At 37.6% G+C, this 20,722-nt stretch overlaps 1 protein-coding gene across 6 annotated transcripts in view; it reads right to left on the reverse strand.

The window, feature by feature from the left end:
• The window catches only part of RAP1A (RAP1A, member of RAS oncogene family), a 103,763-nt gene that overhangs the window by 52,345 nt on the left and 30,696 nt on the right, over positions 1–20,722 (reverse strand). Inside the window, exon 1 of one of the 6 annotated variants that reach the window (XM_033198985.1) lies at positions 19,679–19,725. The exons of 4 other annotated variants lie outside the window; for them this stretch is intronic. In XM_033198985.1, the coding sequence (XP_033054876.1) occupies positions 19,679–19,710 (32 nt within the window). In that variant the 5' untranslated portion in view covers positions 19,711–19,725. Of the gene's footprint in view, positions 1–14,655; positions 14,681–19,678; positions 19,726–20,722 lie in introns of those variants that run through there. One more of the 6 variants, XM_033198987.1, reaches the window with a different exon arrangement.

Consider the following 20,722-nt stretch of genomic DNA (forward strand, 5'->3'; position numbering starts at 1 on the left):
TTGAAGCTTATCTTGATTTGTCAGCCTTAATACAAATAACTGCAGCCTTGCGAAATATCATGAGCTAGAACCCTCCAACCAAGCCACTCTCAAATCCCTGATCCACAGAAACTATGACAGAAAAAAAAAAAAATTATTATTATTGTTTTAAGCCAATAAAATTTGGGTCAACTGGCTATAGAAAAATAGATCATTAATACAGAGGCAAAAGTAATTCAATGCGTAAAAGACAGTATTATCAACAAGCCAAGCTGAGAAACAATGTTAACTTCAACTTTTGTCTTTGTAATAGCCAAAAATCTAGAGACAACCCAAGTATCCATCAAGCAGTGAATAAATTGTGATATATCCAACTGCCGGAATACTTCTCAGTAATTAATGTAAGGAATGAACTACTTGCAACATGGATGAATCTCAAAAACACGTTCAGCAAAATAAGACAGACACAAAGAATAATATTCTGTAATTCTACTTATATAAAAATCTAGAAAAGGCTGGGCACGGTGGCTCATGTCTGTAATCCCAGCACTTTGGGAGGCCACGGTGGGCAGATCACCTGAGGTCAGGAGTTTGAGACCAGTCTGGCCAATATAGTGAAACCTCGTCTCTACTAAAAATACAAAAATTAGCTGGGCGTGGTGGCATGCGCCTGTAATCCCAGCTACTCAGGAGGCTGAGGCAGGAGAATTGCTTGAACCTGGGAGGCAGAGGGTACAGTGAGTTGAGATCGTACCACTGTACTCCAGTCTGCGCAGCAGAGACTCGGTCTCTTTAAAAAAAAAAATCTAGAAAAGATAAAGTTACAGTGACAGAAAGCTGTTTGGGGCCAGTGGTGGTGGCACAGGGGCAATGGCTACAAAGGAGCATGAGGATACTTTTTGGGGTGATGAGAGTGATCTGTATCTTGATTGTGGTAAAAGTTGCATAGGTATATTTACTTACCAAAACTTACTGAACTGAATATCTAAAATAGATACATTCTATTACATGTAAATCACAGCTTAAAAAGTTAATTTGTTTCAATGGGGGAAAGAGAGAAATTTCTCAGAATACCAGTTACATACTGATATGGTTTGGCTCTGTGTCCCCACCCAAATCTCACCTTGAATTATTTATTTAGGAAATTTCTCAGAATATCAGTTACATACCAATATGCTTGGGCTCTGTGTCTGCACCCAAATCTCACCCTGAATTATTTATGTATTTATTTTTTATTTTTGAGACAGAGTCTCTCTCTGTCACCCAGACTGGAGTACAGTGGTGCAATCTCGGCTCAGTGCAACCTCCACCTCCCAGGTTCAAGTGATTCTCCTGCCTGTCTCCCGAGTAGCTGGGAATACAGGCGCCCACCACCATGCCTGGCTAATTTTTGTATTTTTAGTAGAGATGGGGTTTCACCATGTTGACCAGGCTGGTCTCGATCTCCTGACCTCATGATCCGCCTATCCTCAGCCTCCCAAAGTGCTGAGACCACAGGCGTGAGTCACCACACCCAGCCTCACCTTAAATTTAATAATCCCCACGTGCCAAGGGCAGGGCTAGGTGGGGATAAATGAATCATGGGGGCAGTTTCTCCTATACTGTGTTCTCATGGTAGTGAATAAGTCTCACCAGATCTGATGGTTTGATAAGGGGAAACCTGTTTCACTTGATTCTCATTCTCTCTTTGCCTACTGCCATCCATGTAAGATGGGACCTGCTCTTCTTTGTCTTCTGCCATGATTGTGAGGCTTCCCCAGCCACATGGAACTCAAAGTCAAATTAAATCTCTTTCTTTGTATATTGCCCAGTCTCAGGTACCTGTCTTTATCAGCAGCGTGAAAATGAACTAGTACACATACATAGTGAGGACATTATAAAGGAGACATAATGGCAAATACTGTTATTCTGAATCAAGCATTTGCAAAGTATTTTCTAGGTACCAGTTCTGTACTAGGTGTCAAGGAAATAAAAATGAAAAGTATGTGTTTTCCATCCTCAAGGAGCTTATAAAGGAGAAAGAAACAAATAACTACAAAACAATGGGAATAAAGCTGGTACAAGACAAAATTAATGGGCTGGAGAAGGATGGACGAACACAGGAGACTCCAGGACAGTTGTTTTCATTTTGACTAGCTCATATGAAGAGCTTAGTAAAAAACTGAATAGGAATATTCCAGCTATAATGCTTAGAAGGACATTCCAAGCAAAGGAAACAGCTTAAGCAAATACACTAAAGAATTAAATCACACATCCTCTCCAGCACCTGTTGTTCCCTGACTTTTTAATGATTGCCATTCTAACTGGTGTGAGATGGTATCTCATTGTGGTTTTGATTTGCATTTCTCTGATGGCCAGTGATGACGAGCATTTTTTCATGTGTCTGTTGGCTGTATGCATGTCTTCTTTTGAGAAATGTCTGTTCATATCCTTTGCCCACTTTTTGATGGGGTTGTTTTTTTCTTGTAAATTTGTTTGAGTTCTTTGAATACTTTTACACTGTTGGTGGGACTGTAAACTAGTTCAACCATTATGGAAAACAGTATGGCAATTCCTCAAGGATCTAGAACTAGAAGTACCATTTGACCCAGCCATCCGTTACTGGGTATATACCCAAAAGATTATAAATCATGCTGCTATAAAGACACATGCACATGTATATTCACTGTGGCACTATTCACAATAGCAAAGACTTGGAATCAACCCAAATGTCCATCAGTGACAGACTGGATTAAGAAAATGTGGTACATATACACCATGGAATACTATGCAGCCATAAAAAAGGATGAGTTTGTGTCTTTTGCAGGGACATGGATGCAGCTGGAAACCATCATTCTTAGCAAACTATCGCAAGAATAGAAAACCAAACACCGCATATTCTCACTCATAGGTGGGAACTGAACAATGAGATCACTTGGACTCGAGAAGGGGAACATCACACACCAGGGCCTATTATGGGGAGTGGGGAAGGGGGAGGGATTGCATTGGGAGTTATACCTGATGTAAATGACGAGTTGATGGGTGCTGACGAGTTGATACGTACAGCACACCAACATGGCACAAGTATACATATGTAACAAACCTGCACGTTATGCACATGTACCCTAGAACTTAAATAATTAAAAAAAAAAAAAGAATTAAATACAAAAGATCTAGGGATACTACATAGCTCAGCATTTGTCATGTTAAAGAGCTTATATTTTATCTAGTAAGTAATGGGGAGAAGACAAAGTGATTTAAAAAAAATTAATATGATGAGATTTGTATTCTGGAAAAACAACTGGCAGTATGCAAAACGGACTGAAGAAAGGAGACTAGAGGCAGGAAGAATAGCTAGGAAGCTACTGCAATAGCTCCAGTGCGAGATGACATGGGCCTGTACAGGAGCACCAGGGCTGAAGAGGGGCAATACTTTTCTGAGGATAAAACTGACAGGACTCCATAACTGATAAGAAGCTACTAAGAGGAATGAAGAAGATTCAGTGATAACTCCTAGGTATCTAGCTTGAGCAAGTAAGTGGTTGATAGCCTACCTCCAATTAAGACAGGAAACACAAAAGGAGGTTTAAAAAGAAAGATACTACTTTCTTCCAAAAATTAACTGTGAGATTCCTATGGGAAGAATAGGTAAGGATATCTGATAGATATTTTAAAAGCCAACTCTGGAGGTTCCGTAGAAACCAATGGACTAGAAGTACAGACTTGGGAGTCAATGCTGGTCAAAATGGTAGCATTGAAGCCATTGCAGTGGATGAGGTCAACCAATGAGAAAGAGAAGCAAGGTAAGAACTGGGTGAGCCTTTAAAAATAACCACATTTTTGAAAATGTAGAGTGAGGAATGTATTATTTGGAATAATACATTTTGAAAATGTATTATTTGGAATAATACATTTTGAAAATGTATTATTTGGAGAGGTTTGTGTTGGGCACTAGGCATCTTATACCTCTATCTGGATTAGGTGATTCCATTTCACGGGGAAAAAAAAATGGTTTCATTTCCATGAAAAGAAAAATACTGACAGCTAAACACAAGAGCATATATTTCACGTAAAAGGATGCCCACATCCCTAGCCCCCTTCCAGGCCTCTTAAGTCTGGGGATCGCTGTCATTTTAACAAGATGTGAATTCACCGTCTCTCTAATCCAAAAATGCATATCTTTCAAGACAGAATCCTAATATAGCAAGGATCATTTATATTCCCCAAATGCCTCCAGCTTTTCTAGGGCAACAGAAACTGGGGAAAGAACTCAGAGATGGTCATATTATTTTGAGTATTCTGCAACAACAAAATATTTGGCCCCTGTTCCTCAACTAAAATGGCAAGACATTCAAGTTCCAAAGCCATTTTTCACACAGTATGTATAGAAAATTTTATTTACACCTAACAAATGCCATGGGTCATGAATGTATACACATAGGCACACTCACAAATATAATAATCAAATAGGTCACACAAGAAAGCATACACACAAATGAATTCCCAATAAGAATACAAGTTAATTTTTCTTTCTAAGGGGAATTAGTTCTAACTCATTACTGCCAAGTTAGAAAACTTCTATGTTCTTCCAAGCAAAACCCATGCCTTTTTATGGAAATCTCTTGTGCCCTGCACTCCCAACACAGCACCAGAAAATTTCTTACTCTGGTTAAGATTCCCTGACAAATATGGAAGATAGGAATAAACATTACACTATGTTTAAATTTTAAGTCAATTTTGAGTCCCTAACATTATGGTCCAAGTTATAACATAACTCTTCATTTTTCCTTCAGGAAGCCTACTTCAAATATTTACAAAATAAAATGACTTGATTGTCTTTGTGAAGCAAACTGATCCCAACTTTGTTGTTCTGCAATTTTTAACATAAATGAATGTATTACAGATGAAAGTTTCTCCTGTAGAAATGAACTTATAAAACAAAATTCATTAAAGGAAATTTAGTGATTAGAAATTTTGGAGAAAAATTTTTTACATTAAGGAACAGTGAAGATAGTTTCTTAAGCAGTATATTGTTGTTTATCTTTAAATATTTACAGGTATCATAAATATTTAAAACTGACAACTCACCACAACATGCTGGGGGGGAGGGGAGTGAATATGGAAATCATGGTAAGATTTAACTTTCCAAAACAAAGGACAATGCTCTTCAGAGTACATCAAAAGAAAAACTGAACTTTTTGGTAATATGAAATCACATAAATATACCAATACACAAACCAGAGAGAGCTGAACAAAAGAACAGAGAGATGGAATGTATGAAAGAAAGAGGTAAAGAGGACAGACCCAGAGGTTTCACCAGCTATCTGATGGGAGTGTAGAAAGAACACCAGACCCAAAGTAATAGTAGAATAACATTTCCAGAGATAAACTTAGAAAAGTTAGGAATCATCAGATTCAAATACCCAATGAATGCCAAACACTGTGGGAAGAGGAAAGAAAAAAGCTTCTTGCACCTGAACATATTGTAGTTAAAATTCCAAACTACTAAACACGAAGACAAAATCCTAAAAAGCTTGTAGAAAGAAAAAACATATTCCCCTCCCCTTGAATATAGGCAGGGTTAGCAACGAACAAAATCCAGTCAACATGGTGCTATCTGAATTCTTAAGCTAGGTTAGAAAAGGCATCAGAGCTTCCTCCTGAATTTTTTCTCTTTGGGGATACGTATCTATGGAGTCCTAAGTGTTAGGCTGCCATGCAGTCACCACTTTGGAGAGACCACAGAGAAAGACATGGTTGCGGGAGTCCCAGCTGTTTCTGTCTTCCTACATCTGTGACTAATAAAGGCTTCAAGATGATCCCAGACAGCAACCATCTTACTGCAACATCAGGAGAGACTTAGATTCACCCAGCTGAGCTACTCCCTAATTTCATACCCAAGATATTTTGAATTTCTTGCAGTGTACTAAAAAACAATCTCAAAGAAACAAAGAACAGATCAACAAACTGAAAATAAAAGGAAAGATGTCAGACAATCCATGTATATGAATACGTTAATATTAATTTACATTAACAGCACTCAATAGAAAAATAAAATTTAAATATAAATCAAAGCATACAAAGCAAAACTTGACAGAATGGGAATCGTGAATAGAATTTAACAGAACTTACACAGTAAATGATAGAAAGGAAAGACAAAACCAGGAAGGATATATAGAAGATTTGAGCAGATAAAGAATCAACTTAACCTAACAGACATATAGAACACCACACCCAACAACTGCAAACTATACATGCTTTTCCAATGTACATGGATAATTTACTAGAATAGACCATGCTGAGCCATAAATCAAGTCTCAAGAAATTTCAATGGACTGAAATCATACAGAGTATAATTTCTAACCAACATGAAATTAAACTAGAAATCAGCATAAAAATATAACCACATTATCCCAAATGTTTGTAAATTAAACAGAATTCTAAATAACCCATGGGGGAAGAAAGAAATCAAGATGGAAATTAAACAATTTGAATTAAATAATAATTAAAATGTAACATATCAAAAATTACTGGAGCTGGCAGGGCATGGTGGCTCACTCCTGTAATCCCAGCACTTTTGGAGGCCAAGACAGGTGGATCACTTCAGGTCAGGAGTTCAAGACTAGCCTGGCCAACATGGTGAACCCTGTCTCCACTGAAAATACAGAAATTAGCCAGGTGTAGTAGCATGCGCCTGTAATCCCAGCCATCTGGGAGGATGAGACACAAGAATTGCTTGAACCAGGGAAGCGGAGGTTGCAGTGAGCCGAGCCGAGATCACGCCATTGCACTACAACCTAGGTAACAGAGCAAGAGCGTCTCAAAAAAAAAAAAAAAAAGAAAAGAAAAAAAGAAAACAGTACACTTGACTTACATGAGGCAAATTTTTTATGAATAGCTGATTCTGTGTTTTCTTGTTTTAAATGCTGAAGTCAGTATTTAAAAACAACAGAATTCCTGAAATACAGTAACTTTCATTTGTGGCAATCTACTCTAAAAACATATCTAGATATGGACATCTAGCCCTTTGAATTCAATCCTCACACAACAGTATGTTTCAGCTGGGCGTGGTGGCTTTCACCTTTGAGGCTGGAGAGTCGCTTGAGTCCAGGAGTTCTATGGTGCAGGGAACTGTGACTGCACCACTGTACTCCAGCCAGCCTGGGTGACAGAATAAGACCCTGACTCTTAAAAAGAAAAAAAAAAAAAGACAAATTCATTTCTGGGTAATCTAATTGTTCAGAAACTTCTTTACACGACTTTCTTGGTATTGGCTACTTATTGGGTGATTTCAGCTCTACTCGCCCATGTAAACAAAAGAAAGAGAATTCCTCTTCTATTCTACACTCCTTTAAGTATCTGAAGACAGTTATTTTCCTCACTTCTTTTTCCATAAACAGTCTCCTTTTTCAAATTAAGTTTCAAACTCTATTATCATTCTAGTCTCCTCTGCAAAAGCTTCAATTCTCTCTCTTAAAAGCAATGCATGCTTGATTAGCACAATTAGAAGATATTACTAAAAGGCTTATAAGAAAAAAAGAGCAGTCACAATCTCAATCTACAAGAGCTACTTTAAACTTCTACCTGCCTGTTTCTTTGGGTGTTTCCCTTAATATTTCCAAATAAAATTCATACTGGAATCTCTTCATTTTTGCATTTGGATATTGCTATCATATAGATGAGAATTTTAGCTCTCTTAACACACAGCGAAGTAGTATATTAAGATTACATTTCTTTTATCATATAATTTGTGTTTATTCTGGAATTATCAACATAATTTCCCACCCTGTCAAATCGGCCAGATAATCTATCAATTTCATTCCCATCTCTCCCCACCCTCCAAAAAATTCTTTTTGGATCTTCTATAATCTCTATCAGTTGTTCCCTAGGTCTGTAAATATTTGTCAACCTAGGACTTTCTTATGTACTAGTTTAGAACTATAATATTTACAAAAGTGCTACCACTATTTGCTACCAGTCCTCCAGAAAACAAGGGGCTTGCCCTGGTACATCCATGTCTTGCCTAAGTATACTATTTAGTTCACTGAACAGCGTGAATATATAATATAAAGCTCATGAGAATTTTAAGAGAAAGAAACACTAAATTATGGATCATTCTCAGTACTGTGCCATCACTTTTTGGTATAAGCACCAACAACTTACTAGTAATACTTTTTTAAAAACACTTTTAAAAATACAAGGTTTCCACAATTTCCCAGGTTTACGTATTTCCCCTCTTCTTCCTTATGCATTAAAAGGGAACACATATTCTACTGTTTTAAAGAAATGTATCCATATCTATATCCCCAAATAAATCTTTACCACAATCTTTAGTAAAGTATGACTGATTCATTGCACCTTTGTAATTCTCTAAATATTCAAGTAAAGGATTAAAATATTTAATCCAACCATCTCACATATTCAAGAGTAAAATTTTTGGCAAGTTTGACAAGTGGTCTTGATAGGCTTGATGTACTATTATGACAACAGATACAATAATCTACCATTTGAAATTATTCCCTGAACAAAAATGTGTTAGTGTATGCACTTTTCTCTTTTATAAAAATCTGCCACATTTTTTGTTATATCTCCTTTTTCATTCATATTGTTTATCTCTGCCCTTCCTCTTTTACTTTTGGTCAGTTTTACCAGGTTGGTTACTTTTACTAGTCTTTTTCAAAAAAAACCAACTTTGGTTGTGTTGATGTTTCGTTGTAGACCTCTTTTCTATTTCTTTAATTTCTGCTTTTATGTTTATTATTTATTTCCTTTCTTTAGTTTATTCTAATGCTTTTCCAACTTAAGTTGGATACCTGCCTCAATAATTGCAGCCATTTTTGTTTTTTTGTTTTTGTTTTTGAAACAGAGTCTCAACTCTGTCACCTAGGCTGGAGTGCAGTGGCATGATCTTGGCTCACTGTAAACTCTGCCTCCTGAGCTCAAGCAATCCTCCCACTTCAGCCTTTAGAGTAGCTGGGACTACAGGTGTATGCTACCACGTCCGGCTAAATTTTTTGTATTTTTGATAGAGACAGGGTTTTTGCCATCTTGCCCAGGCGGGTCTTGAACTCTTGGGCTCAAGTTATCCACCCACCTCGGCCTCCCAAGGTGCTGGGATTACTGGAATGCTTAAATGAGCCTGGGCCCATTTTTCTTTCCTAATTAACATCTCAGATCCTCCATTAGGGGTCACTTTCCTTCTACCTAAAGTATATCTTTTGGAATGTTTCTTAGTGCTGTACAAGTGGTGAGAACAAAAAAAAACTCCCAGTTTTATTTATCTGAAAACTTTGCTTCACTCTTCAAAAATATTTTAGCTTTAATAGTTATTCACTCTGAGTACACTGTAGTTACTATTCTACCATCTTTTGATTTCTACTTTCCTTTCAATAAGTCAGCTGCTAGCCTAATTGCAGAGCTTTTGAAAGTGATCTGTCTTGTCCCTTCTGGTTATTTTTGAGATCTCTGATCATCTGCAAATTTAACTATGAAGACTTCAGGTTTAGATTTCTATTTACTCTGATTAGGATTTACTTGACTTCTTGAATTTGTATCTTTTTGCAGTTTTGGATATTCTAATTGAAATCTCCTTAAATACTGTATCTACTTGGCTTTTCCTCATATCTGAAATTCTGGTTATTAGACCTTTTCATGCTCTTCTTGGAATAGTTAAGACGTAGACAAGGCTGCTGTTAAGAAGAGACTCAAAAGTGGCTTAACCAAAATTCAGGGTTATTTTCCTCTCACAGGACAGTCTTGTTTGGCAGCTAGGCAGTCTGAGACAGCCAGGCTCTTATGTCTTATTGCTCTATCATCCTTAAGAGTATTGCCGTCTTCTACATAGGGAAAAATATCTCATCGCCATGTTTACATTCCAGTTCACAGAAAGGAAGAAAGAGAAAGAAAATGGCATATCCCCTTTCCTCTTACAGGCATGACCTAGAAGTTACACATATTTCAATTTGCATCCCAAATTACCAAAGCCTTGTCACATAGTCAAACCTTACTATCAGGAAGGCAATGAAATGGAAGTTTTAGCTAGGCAACAGAGCATCCAACTAATATACTTATTATACTTATAATAACACTACTTATTAACCACAGAATGGTATCAGGGAAAACTAGCAATTTAGGCTATGGTTGTCCAATTTTCTTTTCTTTTTATAAATTTTCCATTTCTGTCTCTTTTATTTGGTTAACTTTGGTGTCATTCTGTTGCCCAGGCTGGAGTGCAGTGGCACAGTTCACTGCAGCCTTGACCTCCTAGACTCAAAGGATCCTCATACCTCAACCTCCCAAATAGCTGGGACTACAGGCACACACCACTATGCCCAGCTAATTTTTGTATTTTTTTGTAGAGATGGGATTTCACCATGTTGCCCAGGCTGGTCTCGAATTCCTTGGGCTTAAGTGATCTACCTGCCTTGGCCTCCCAAAGTGCTGGGATTACAGATGTGTGTCACTGTGCCCAGTCTACATATTTCATTTCTAAAAGTTCTCCCCCACCCACAAAAAAGCTATTTGTAACTTCTCATAATCTCATTATCTTTCTCAGTATTGTAAAATGGTTAAAAAGCCTGACTTTAGGACCCATACTGCCTGGCTAGAATCCTGGTTCTACCACTTTACTAACCTTGGTCAAGTTATATCCCCATTCTCTGCTTCATTCCTTCACCTGTAAAATGGGGATAATAATAATCCCTACTTTAGAGTTTTGTGAGGATTAATTAACACATAAAGTACTGGAACAGTTCAAGGTTCCAATTGATAGCTACAAAATGTTAGCTATCATAATCCCACCATTCTTATATTTTTAATCTTTACCTTGCTAAACACACTGATTCTAAATTCCTGTCTAATAATTCCAAAATATGAAGTCAATGGGAGTCCAATTCAGTTGTCTGTTATCTTGGCTAGTCCATATTTTCAGTGTCTTTTTTTCTTTCAGAGTTCTGTGATCTTTTACTGTGATGTGCATTGGCTTCTGCCAAGTGCCTGGGGTTACTAGTGACCAGAATTACTTTGAACCATAGTCAAATTTTAAGATATTTTTGGGCTAACCCAGAAAGTGCGATTTAGATATGGAAACATAAAGGCTAGGGTGTAACTATAAAATGTCAAAGAATAACAACCCCCAAACTTGCACCCCCACTTCAACTTAGTGCCAACATTTGCGACAGTCTAGTTTCCTTGGAGTTGGCAGGAAGAGGCGTGGGGAGGGGTGCACAGACACTCGGTGGGATGTCTCCTCATAGACTGAGCTTCGTCTCCTATCCTCTTATGTCTGTGAAGGCAATGAAACCATAAGCCCAGGTTTAGCTAGTTCAGTAGGTGCCATCAAGACAAAAATAGGCTCTGAGTGCTGGTTCTAGCTTTCACTTACTTTTTAGCCTTTGAGCATGTCTCATAAATGTCAGTTCCTCGATACTGTTCCTTTAGGTTTACAGTTGTAAAAGGGACCTTCATTTAAAAAATCTTACATGGCCAATATACACATCTTCACAAGTGAGAAGTCATAAACCTACATTTTTTTTTTTTTTGAGACGGAGTCTTGCTCTTTTTGCCCAGACTGGAGTGCGATGGCACGATCTTGGCTCACTGCAACCTCCGCCTCCCAGGTTCAAGCAATTCTCCCGCCTCAGCCTCCCAAGAACTGGGATTATAGGTGCGGGTCACCATGCCCAGCTAATTTGTATTTTTAGTAGAGACGGAGTTTCACCATGTTAGCCAGGCTGGTCTCGAACTCCTGACGTCAAGTGATCCGACCGCCTCGGCCTCCCAAAGTGCTGGGATTACAGGAGTGAGCCACTGCGCCCAGCCATGAACCTATATGTGATGAAAACATTTCTTTATAATATTCTCAACATAAAATTATGAATATTAGTTTGTTATCAACAATATCTATAATAGTGTGATAATTTAATCACAGAATACTACTTTGTATTTTCTATCACCATTTTTTTAAAGAGTAGAGAAACAGGAGAGGAGGGTAGGAGTGTCAGAATCACCTGGGCAAAGAACCATTACCCTCCAGGCAAAGAATCTGTCAGTTCCTTTTCTTTTCCACTACATGACTCTAGTCTAAGCAACCTCCTGGGACTACTGAAATAGCCTCTTAACTGGTCCATTGTTGCTCACTTGGGTTCCTCTACATTGCAGCCAGAATGGTCTTTTCAAAACAGAAAATTCAATGATTTCATTTTGCTCATAGGGTAAAGATTAAACTCCAAGTCCTCAAAGCTCCTAATGATTTGGCCTGTATCCACTTCGTCTTGCTCCATATCCCTATTTACTCTCTCTGACAGTCACACTAGCCATCTTTCAGTTTATTTTTTTTTTGAGACGGAGTCTCACTGTGTCGCCCAGGCTGGAGTGCAGTGGTGCGATCTTGGCTCACTGCAAGCTCCGCCTCTCGGGTTCCAGCCATTCTCCCGCCTCAGCCTCCGAGTAGCTGGGACTGCAGGCGCCTGCCAGCACGCCCGGCTAGTTTTTTGTATTTTTAGTAGAGACGGGGTTTCACCATGTTAGCCAGGAGGGTCTCGATCTCCTGACCTCGTGATCCGCCCGCCTCGGCCTCCCAAAGTGCTGGGATTACAGGCTTCAGCCACCGCGCCCGGCCCATCTTTCAGTTTCTTAAACCTGATATGCTCCCTTCTGCCACAGGGCTTTTGCAGAAGCTATTCCCTTTGCCTGCAATGACTTCTTCCTTCTCCACTTAGTTAATAATGCCTGCTCTTTTCCTTGGACCTGAGCACAAGTATTAATTCCATAAGATATCCTTCCCTGACCCCTTTGAGTCAAAACTTTATATACTCTTATAGTATTGGACATTTTTCCTAAGCAATACTGATCACAGATGCAAATCAATGCTTTCTGTAAATCTCTGTGATTTACCTAAATTAGACTGTTGAATACCACACAAATTATTTGCCACATATAATAATCTCAGAATTACTGTTAAAACCTGTAATTAGTAAAAACTAATTTACATTCTATTTTTAGAATATCTGCAATGTGACCTGAGTTCTTACATTAAATGACTACCATGTTGTTATACATAAGGAGTTTTTAATCTAATTCGTTATCAAAAAAAGTCTAAGACAGATTGTTTCAATGATTCCAAAATTTCCATTTTACATATGGAAACTAATAAATACATGCACGTATGGAAACTAATAAACACATGCACATGTTGCATGGCTGTGCGTTGCCACACAGAACTGTACAAATAATCCCTAAATGACAGTTTTTGCAGTATTAGTATAAATACTTAATTTGAGAAGAGAGTCATCATTCTGAATTTTTTTCTGAAAGATAACTAAGAAAGTAAACATTTTTGTGAAATTCAAATATAACAGCTTTGTTTACCCTAGTGTGAATTTTCATGTCATGAGGCAAACAACACTTGTACTGTTTTGAAGACTTCAACAAAAGATTATACAAAATTACATCTTTCCTGTACGCTTTGTCTCAATGCATTAAAAAAATATTCTCCCTTTGTTGATTTCAGTTTAAACTGTCAGTCATCAAGGTTACATATGTCATCAGATTGAGCCATCTTCTCTCTTCAGAGAAACAAGTATTTTAGAAACAAATGAAAATACTTTCAAGACAAACCCAAAGGTTACTAAAATTGTTACTTTAAATCATTTTAAATCTCCAAAGTAAAATATATTCTTCATATTAAAATGATTTAAAAGAAAGATGGTCTCCTTTGACTATAACTTTTCCTCCTAAATGTTTAATACTGGGAATGTTTCTAATTACCAGAATAAGGGGTGAATATCACGGTATCCAAAAATATCCTATACTCTGTGCCTTTAGGAACTACATGTGCTCTTGGATCCATGAGCTGTCAAAAAAAACAGTGAATGCGTATCCTGTTTTAGCAACATAGCAAACGATCAAAAGCACATCACCAGTAAATGTTTGACTAAGAGAAATGGAAATGAAAGACTGCTTTTTACATGTCTTACCATCTACTTAAGTGAATATTCTTCAGTAACTATTAATCATCGCAGACAAAACATTTGTAAACCATGCAGAAAAATTTTAAGGCCATGACTAATACTTTCTAGGTTGACCACAATACATTATTTTCCTTAAAAGATACATTTGGCCAGGTGTACTAAATTATGCCAAGTATAGTTAAGTATGCCAATTCTGGAATCTTGATAGATACATTTCCATAAATAGAGGTATTCACTCTAACTTTATTCCGTTAACAGCACTGCCACATAAACTATATATGACCAAAACTAAAGCATGCCAAAGCTAATGAAAAAGTATGAATTTGGAGTAATTGTAAGCAAAAATGCATAATTATAACTAAAGTTTCTGGTATCTTTGTTTCTTAAACTATTATCCAGCTAAAATGTTATAATCTTTTCCTGAAGGGAAAGTAAAAACATGTAACCAACAGCAACTAAATTTTATATATCATTCTGTCACTTACAAAGCTCTTTCGAAACTTTTTATATTTTAGGTAATCAAAACCAAAACTATATGTCATTACCCCCACTATAAAGAAACATACAAGGCTTAACTTGGATTAAATGACTTAAGCATAAAGTAACTGGGAAGCTGTATTCAAACCTACGTCTCTAGATCTTAAATGTTGCTCTCTTTTGAATATATTATGCTGTTATATAACAACAACACAACAATAATAATGGCAAACATTTACTGAGTGCTTACCATGTGCCAGGAAGTGCTGTAAGAAATCCTCACAATAAGCTTACGAGGCAGATACTAGTAATATCCCCAAAGTCACATATCTAGGAAGAAAAGCCACGATTTAAATTCAGGCAACCTGCTTTCAGGGTTCACAATCTAACATGCTAAATTGCCTGTATTCATTCATGTACATAAAGTTGTATATGCATAGAATACCTTTGGGAAGGAAGCTGAGGAATGACAGGACATGGAAAGAAAAGACATTTTCCTCTGTGTACTTTGTATGTACTTCTTGAAACCCAGGGAGAGGAAGGGGGTGTAGGTAGACAGAATGTTACAGACATGGAATTCCAGAAAAAAGGCAGAGATTCAAGAAACTCCATAATCTGTGATGATCTAATGGAAAAACTATATTTTTAAAAAAGTCTAGGTGGCCTGATCATTTACTGTGAAAGGCTGAGAGAGGAAAGGACTTAGTACATATGTGTGTGTGTGTGTGTGTGTGTGTGCGCGTGTGTGTTTTGGAGATGGAGTCTCACTTTGTCGCCCAGGCTGGAGTGCAGTGGTGCAATCTCAGCTTACGGCAACCTCCGCCTCCTTGGTTCAAGCGATTCTTCGGCATTAGCCTCCCAAGTAGCTGGGACTACAGGCATGTGCCACCACGTCCAGCTAATTTTTTTGTATTTATAGTAGACAGGGTTTTACCATGCTGGTCAGGCTGGTAATGAACTCCTGACCTCAGGTGATCCGCCCTCCGTGGCCTCCCAAAGTGCTGGGATTACAGGCGTGAGCCACTGTGCCTGGCCCATATATGGTTTTAAATAGCAGGCTATAAAAGTTCCTCCATGATATCCTATGAACTTGAAAATTTCCTATCAGATGAGAAAAGCCACCTAAGGCTTTTGAACAAGAGCTGGAAGAGAAAAATGAAAGCTCTGTGAGTACTCTGTAGATTGCAACAGAAGAATGAAAAACTACAGAAGGAAGATTAGTTAGGAGGGCAAGGAAGCAAATCTTTTTTCTAAGTGCCTTTTTCTTAGCCTTTAGCAATCTTCAAGGCAGATATTTTCTTCCTTTCAAAATGCAGATAAATTATACATGCCATTCCTACTGCCCAGAACAATAGTTGGGAAACAGTAGATGCTCAATAAACATTTACTGAATGAAAGAAAAAAAGGGCTGATCTTGGATTCAAAGCTAGGTTTTATCTAACACTAATGCCTAAGACTTTTCCCACTATATTCGGTAATTCAATTAATCCAAGCAATCTTTAAAATCTGGTGAGACCCTTTAGGTAGGAGGCTAATCTTAAAGTAAGGGACATAGTTCAGCAATGTTGCTGTGAACACCAAATTAGATAATGCATATGTAGCACTTAGGAGAGTGCCTGGCAACTGTCCACTTAAAAAAGATACTGCTATCACTACTTTATTAACATAACTAGAGTGTTACTGGTATTTTGAGAAGAATTTTGGAAAGGTAATGTAAGACAAGAATGGAAAGCACTGTCAGATTATGAACTCCAAATCAGGAGGCAGTATAATCAAATTTATTGATTCTTAACTTTATTGGATTCCTTAATCTAGTAAGTCCAGTTCTTTGAAAAGAATATATACACTGGGGGAAGTGAGGGATGTTGGAGACCAGGGAACCCAAACTAACAACCTCTGATCAAAAACAAAGAGCCTTGGCCAGGCACAGAGGCTCATGCCTGTAATTCCAGCACTTTGGGAGGCCAAGGAGGGTGGATCATGAGGGTCAGGAGATCGTGACCATCCTGGCCGACATGGTGAAACCCCGTCTCTACTAAATATACAAAAATTAGCTTGGCGTGGTGGCTCTTGCCTGTAATTCCAGCTACTCACGAGGCTGAGGCAGAAGAATCACTAGAACCAGGGAGTCAGAGGTTGCAGTCAGCTGAGATCATGACATTGGCTCCAGCCTGGCAACAGAACGAGACTCCGTCTCAAAACAACAACAACAACAACAACAACAACAACAACAAAAACCAAAGAGCCTTTTGAAGGAATATCTGGGTCCAAAATCAGGATCTAGAAGTTACATTAGCCTGGACAAGTCATTTGTCCTCATTAATATTCAACTTCTTTATTTACACAACAAAACTGGACTAAGATACCTTACTGGTTTCTGATAAGTAAACAATATATTTAATAACATATTTCAGGTACAGAAGCTTAATGCTTTTTTCCTTCCCAAACTAAAGTGAAAAGAGAGAATCAATGTTTTAGTTTATTATAAACACTGCCACATTAGAAAACTACTATTAGAATCCCTGTTTATTAAATCTGTTTGCTCATATAACAGCTTCAAATCTCTTTAAGGATGGCCAGAGTGTTATGAGTTTCCTATCCCTGTAAGTGCTACTGTTCTACACAAATTTTTGTTCCCAGAGCTATTAGTTTTGTGAAGAGAAATAACACCTATATAGACACCTTTGTCTTGAAAATATCCGATTGAAGAACAATCTTAGTCCTGATCAAGTTAATTTTTTCAGATGAGAGAAGGCTGGGAAAAACAAGGAAATTAGTTAAAGTCTTGCCTTCATGAGAGATGAATTAATTTGAACAGGATCTAGAAATGACCATTAAATAATAATTAGCTTAATTAGGAACCTTTAATTTCGTGCCAAATGCTAAGACATACACAAAAAGAGATATGTAACTATTTGACTAACAGAATTTCTAGAATTTATTCTGAAGAATTACACTGGGAAAGCCATTCTACTTTCTTATCATGGAACCAAAAAGAGATCCTCTAAATTGGAAATTGTTTTTTTTTTTCCTGAGACGGAGTCTCATTCTTTCGCCCAGGCTGGAGTGCAGTGGTGCAATCTCGGCTCACTGAAAGCTCCGCCTCCCGGGTTCAAGTGATTCTCCTGTCTCAGCCTCCTGAGTAGCTGGGATTACAGGCGTGTGCCACCACGCCTGGCTAATTTTTTGTATTTTTAGTAGAGACAGGGTTTCACCACGTTGGTCAGGCTGGTCTCGAACTCCTGACCTCACGATCCCCCCGCCTCGGCCTCCCAAAGTGCTGGGATTATAGGCGTCAGCCACTGTGCCCGGCCCCTAAATTGGAAATCTTAACCTGGCAATCAGGAGTTATGAATCGCTGACCACAGATGTATATAAATAGATTTCTTCAGATAATCAGGAAGTTTCAAACATTCTCTTTGTATGTCCATCAACCATAACAGACTAAATAAGCTACCATAAGCTTACACCTGGATCACAATAGCCTCTCCTCTGATCTCCCTACATCCAATATTTCCCCCTTCCAATATATTCAAAAGGAAGCTAAAATGAACTTTGTGAAATGACAAATTTAATCACTTAGTGACCTCCTCCAAATCCCTTCAGTTCAGATACTTCGGTGATTTCCCATTTCCCTTAAAGCTAAAGACCAAAGATGTTAACATGGCTTACAAGGGTCTGCACAGCTGGGTCTCTAACTGTTATTTCACAACAGTGCTCCCTCTCATTGTCAACACTCCAGCCAACTGGCTCTCTTACATCTTCTCCAATGCACCATGCACTCTCCTGCCACAAACAAGTCAGCTGGTAAAGTGTTCCAGAAAACATAAAGCAATGGGGAGATTGTAATCCATATGGCATGTAGGTTTATAATATAGAAAAGAATGATCTTTGAGCAAACAACTAAAGATGACAGGCAGTTAGAGAACAGAGTTGGGCAGACATCTGAGGGAAGCAGAAAAGCCTTGAGATGCCAGGTGACTTCAATAAGGAACAAGTAGGGCACTATAATTGGAGGACAATGAGGAAGTCATCAGGAGAAGAGAAGGTAAGAGATTAAACAGAGAGCTAAATACAGGCTTTTAGGCCATGGTAAGGACTTTAGCTTTTACTTGGTATGCATGGGAAGCCACTGGACAGTTTTGAGCAGAGGATGTCAAGTTTCCACTGAAATTTTTAAAAGATCTCTCTGATTATAAAAGAGAAGGTCAAGGGCAGAATCAGGAAGAACTAGAAGGCAACTGAAATAACACAAGAGATAGGAATGCCGACCAAAGGAGTAGCAGTGGAGGTAGTAAGAATTGGTTAACTTCCACATACGTTTTGAAGACAGGGCCAAATAGAGAAGTTGGGAGAAAAAAAAAAGACTGCTAAAAAATAGAGGATAGACACCAAATCACAGACCCAGGGAGTTCAGAGAACACTAACCAAGATAAATGCCAAAACATCTACACTTAGGTATTATTTCAGACTGCATAAAATCAAGGCAAAGAGAAAATGCTGAAAGCCAGAGGGTGGAAAAAACATCTTAACTATAACAGAACAGAGAGGTATTGCATCAGACTTTTCAGAAACCAGGAAAGCAAGAAGAGAGTGAAGTAAAATATTTAAAGTGTTCCCAGAAAAAACCACCAAGTTACAACTCTGTATCAAGTGACACTATCCTCCAAATGAAGGAGAAATGCAGACATTCTCAAAACAAAAATTAAGAGAATTTGTCACCAGCAGACATGACTTGCAAGAAATGTGAAAATTTCTTCAAAAAGAAGAAAACTACTTAGATGGGAAACTTTACTTTTACTTTTCTTATCCTTTATCAATCTAAACCGATACAGTTTGTTCAAAATAACTGCAACAAGGTATTAGGTAACCATAGCTTATGGATAAGTAAAATGAATGACAGCAATGTTATAAGGGACTGGTGTAAGTAATTGAGAATACTCTGTTCCAAGGTACTTGCACTACACATGAAGTGCTATGTTGTATGAAAGTGGGCTTGGATTAGTTGTAAATGTATACTGCAAATTCAAGGGCAACTAGTAAAAAAAAGTAAAAACAAGTATAATCAATACAGTAAGCGAGGAGAAAAAATGAAGTAACATAAAATGTTCAGTTGAAACCAAAAGGCAAAAAAAGAAAGAACAAGGGAGGGCAATGAACAGAAAAGAGTAACAGATATGGTAGATACATATTAATCCAACAACAATTAAAGGACTGTCAGGATGGACTAAAAAAAACAAGACCCAGCTATATGTTGTCTGTAAGAAACTCACTTTAAATATAAATACAGTAGACCCCCATCCATGGTTTTGCGTTTTGCAATTTCAGTGACTCACAGTCAATAGGTATCTGAAAAATATTACAATATTGAGAGAGACTACATTCACATAACTTTTAATAAAGCATATTGTTAGAATTGTTCTATTATTAGGTATTACTGTCAGTCTCTTACTCTGACTAATTTGTAAATTAAACTTTATTATAGGTATGTACAGGAAAAAACATAGTACACTTAAGGTTTGGTACTATATCTGCGGTTTCAGGGATCCACAGAGTATACTGAAATGTATCCTCCATGGGTAAGTGGGGACTACTGTACACAGATTAAAAGTAAAGAGATGAAAAAAATATATCATACTAACACTAATAAAAAGAAAGTTAAGAGTAGCTATATTATTCTGAGACAAAGCAGGCTTAAGAGTAAGAGAAGTTATCAGGTATGAAGAAGAGTATTACATAATGATAAAGGCATCGATTCTCCAAGAAGACATAACAATTCTTAATGTGCATGCATCTAACAACAGTGTCGAAATACATGAGGCAAAAACGGATACCACAAGGAGAAACAGATGAATCCATTATTATGCCTGGAACCCGCAACACCCCTGTCAGTAACTGACAGATCCAGCAGGCAGAAAATCAGTAAGGTTGTAGGTGAACTAAACAATACCATCAATCAATTGGATCTAATCGACATTTACAGAATACAGCCAGGTACTGCATGACATTGTTTTAGTCCACATTGTTTAGACCGCATATGTGATGGTGGTGCTGTAGGATTATAATGGAGCTGAAAAATTCCTATTGCCTAGTGACATCTTAATGATCCTGAACCAGTGCAGGCCTTGGTGAATATGTGTGTTTGTGTCTTAGTTTTTAACAAAAATGTTTTAAAAGTTAAAAACAGTGAAACATTTTAAAAATAGAAAAAAAAATAAGGATATAAAGAAAGGAAATATTTTTGAACACATGGACAATGTGTTTGTGTTTTAAGCTAAGTGTTATTACAGGAGTCAAAAAGTTTATAAAGTAAAAAA

Source organism: Trachypithecus francoisi, unplaced genomic scaffold (genome assembly GCF_009764315.1).
Source record: "Trachypithecus francoisi isolate TF-2019V2 unplaced genomic scaffold, Tfra_2.0 Lachesis_group5, whole genome shotgun sequence".
NCBI lineage: Eukaryota > Metazoa > Chordata > Mammalia > Primates > Cercopithecidae > Trachypithecus > Trachypithecus francoisi.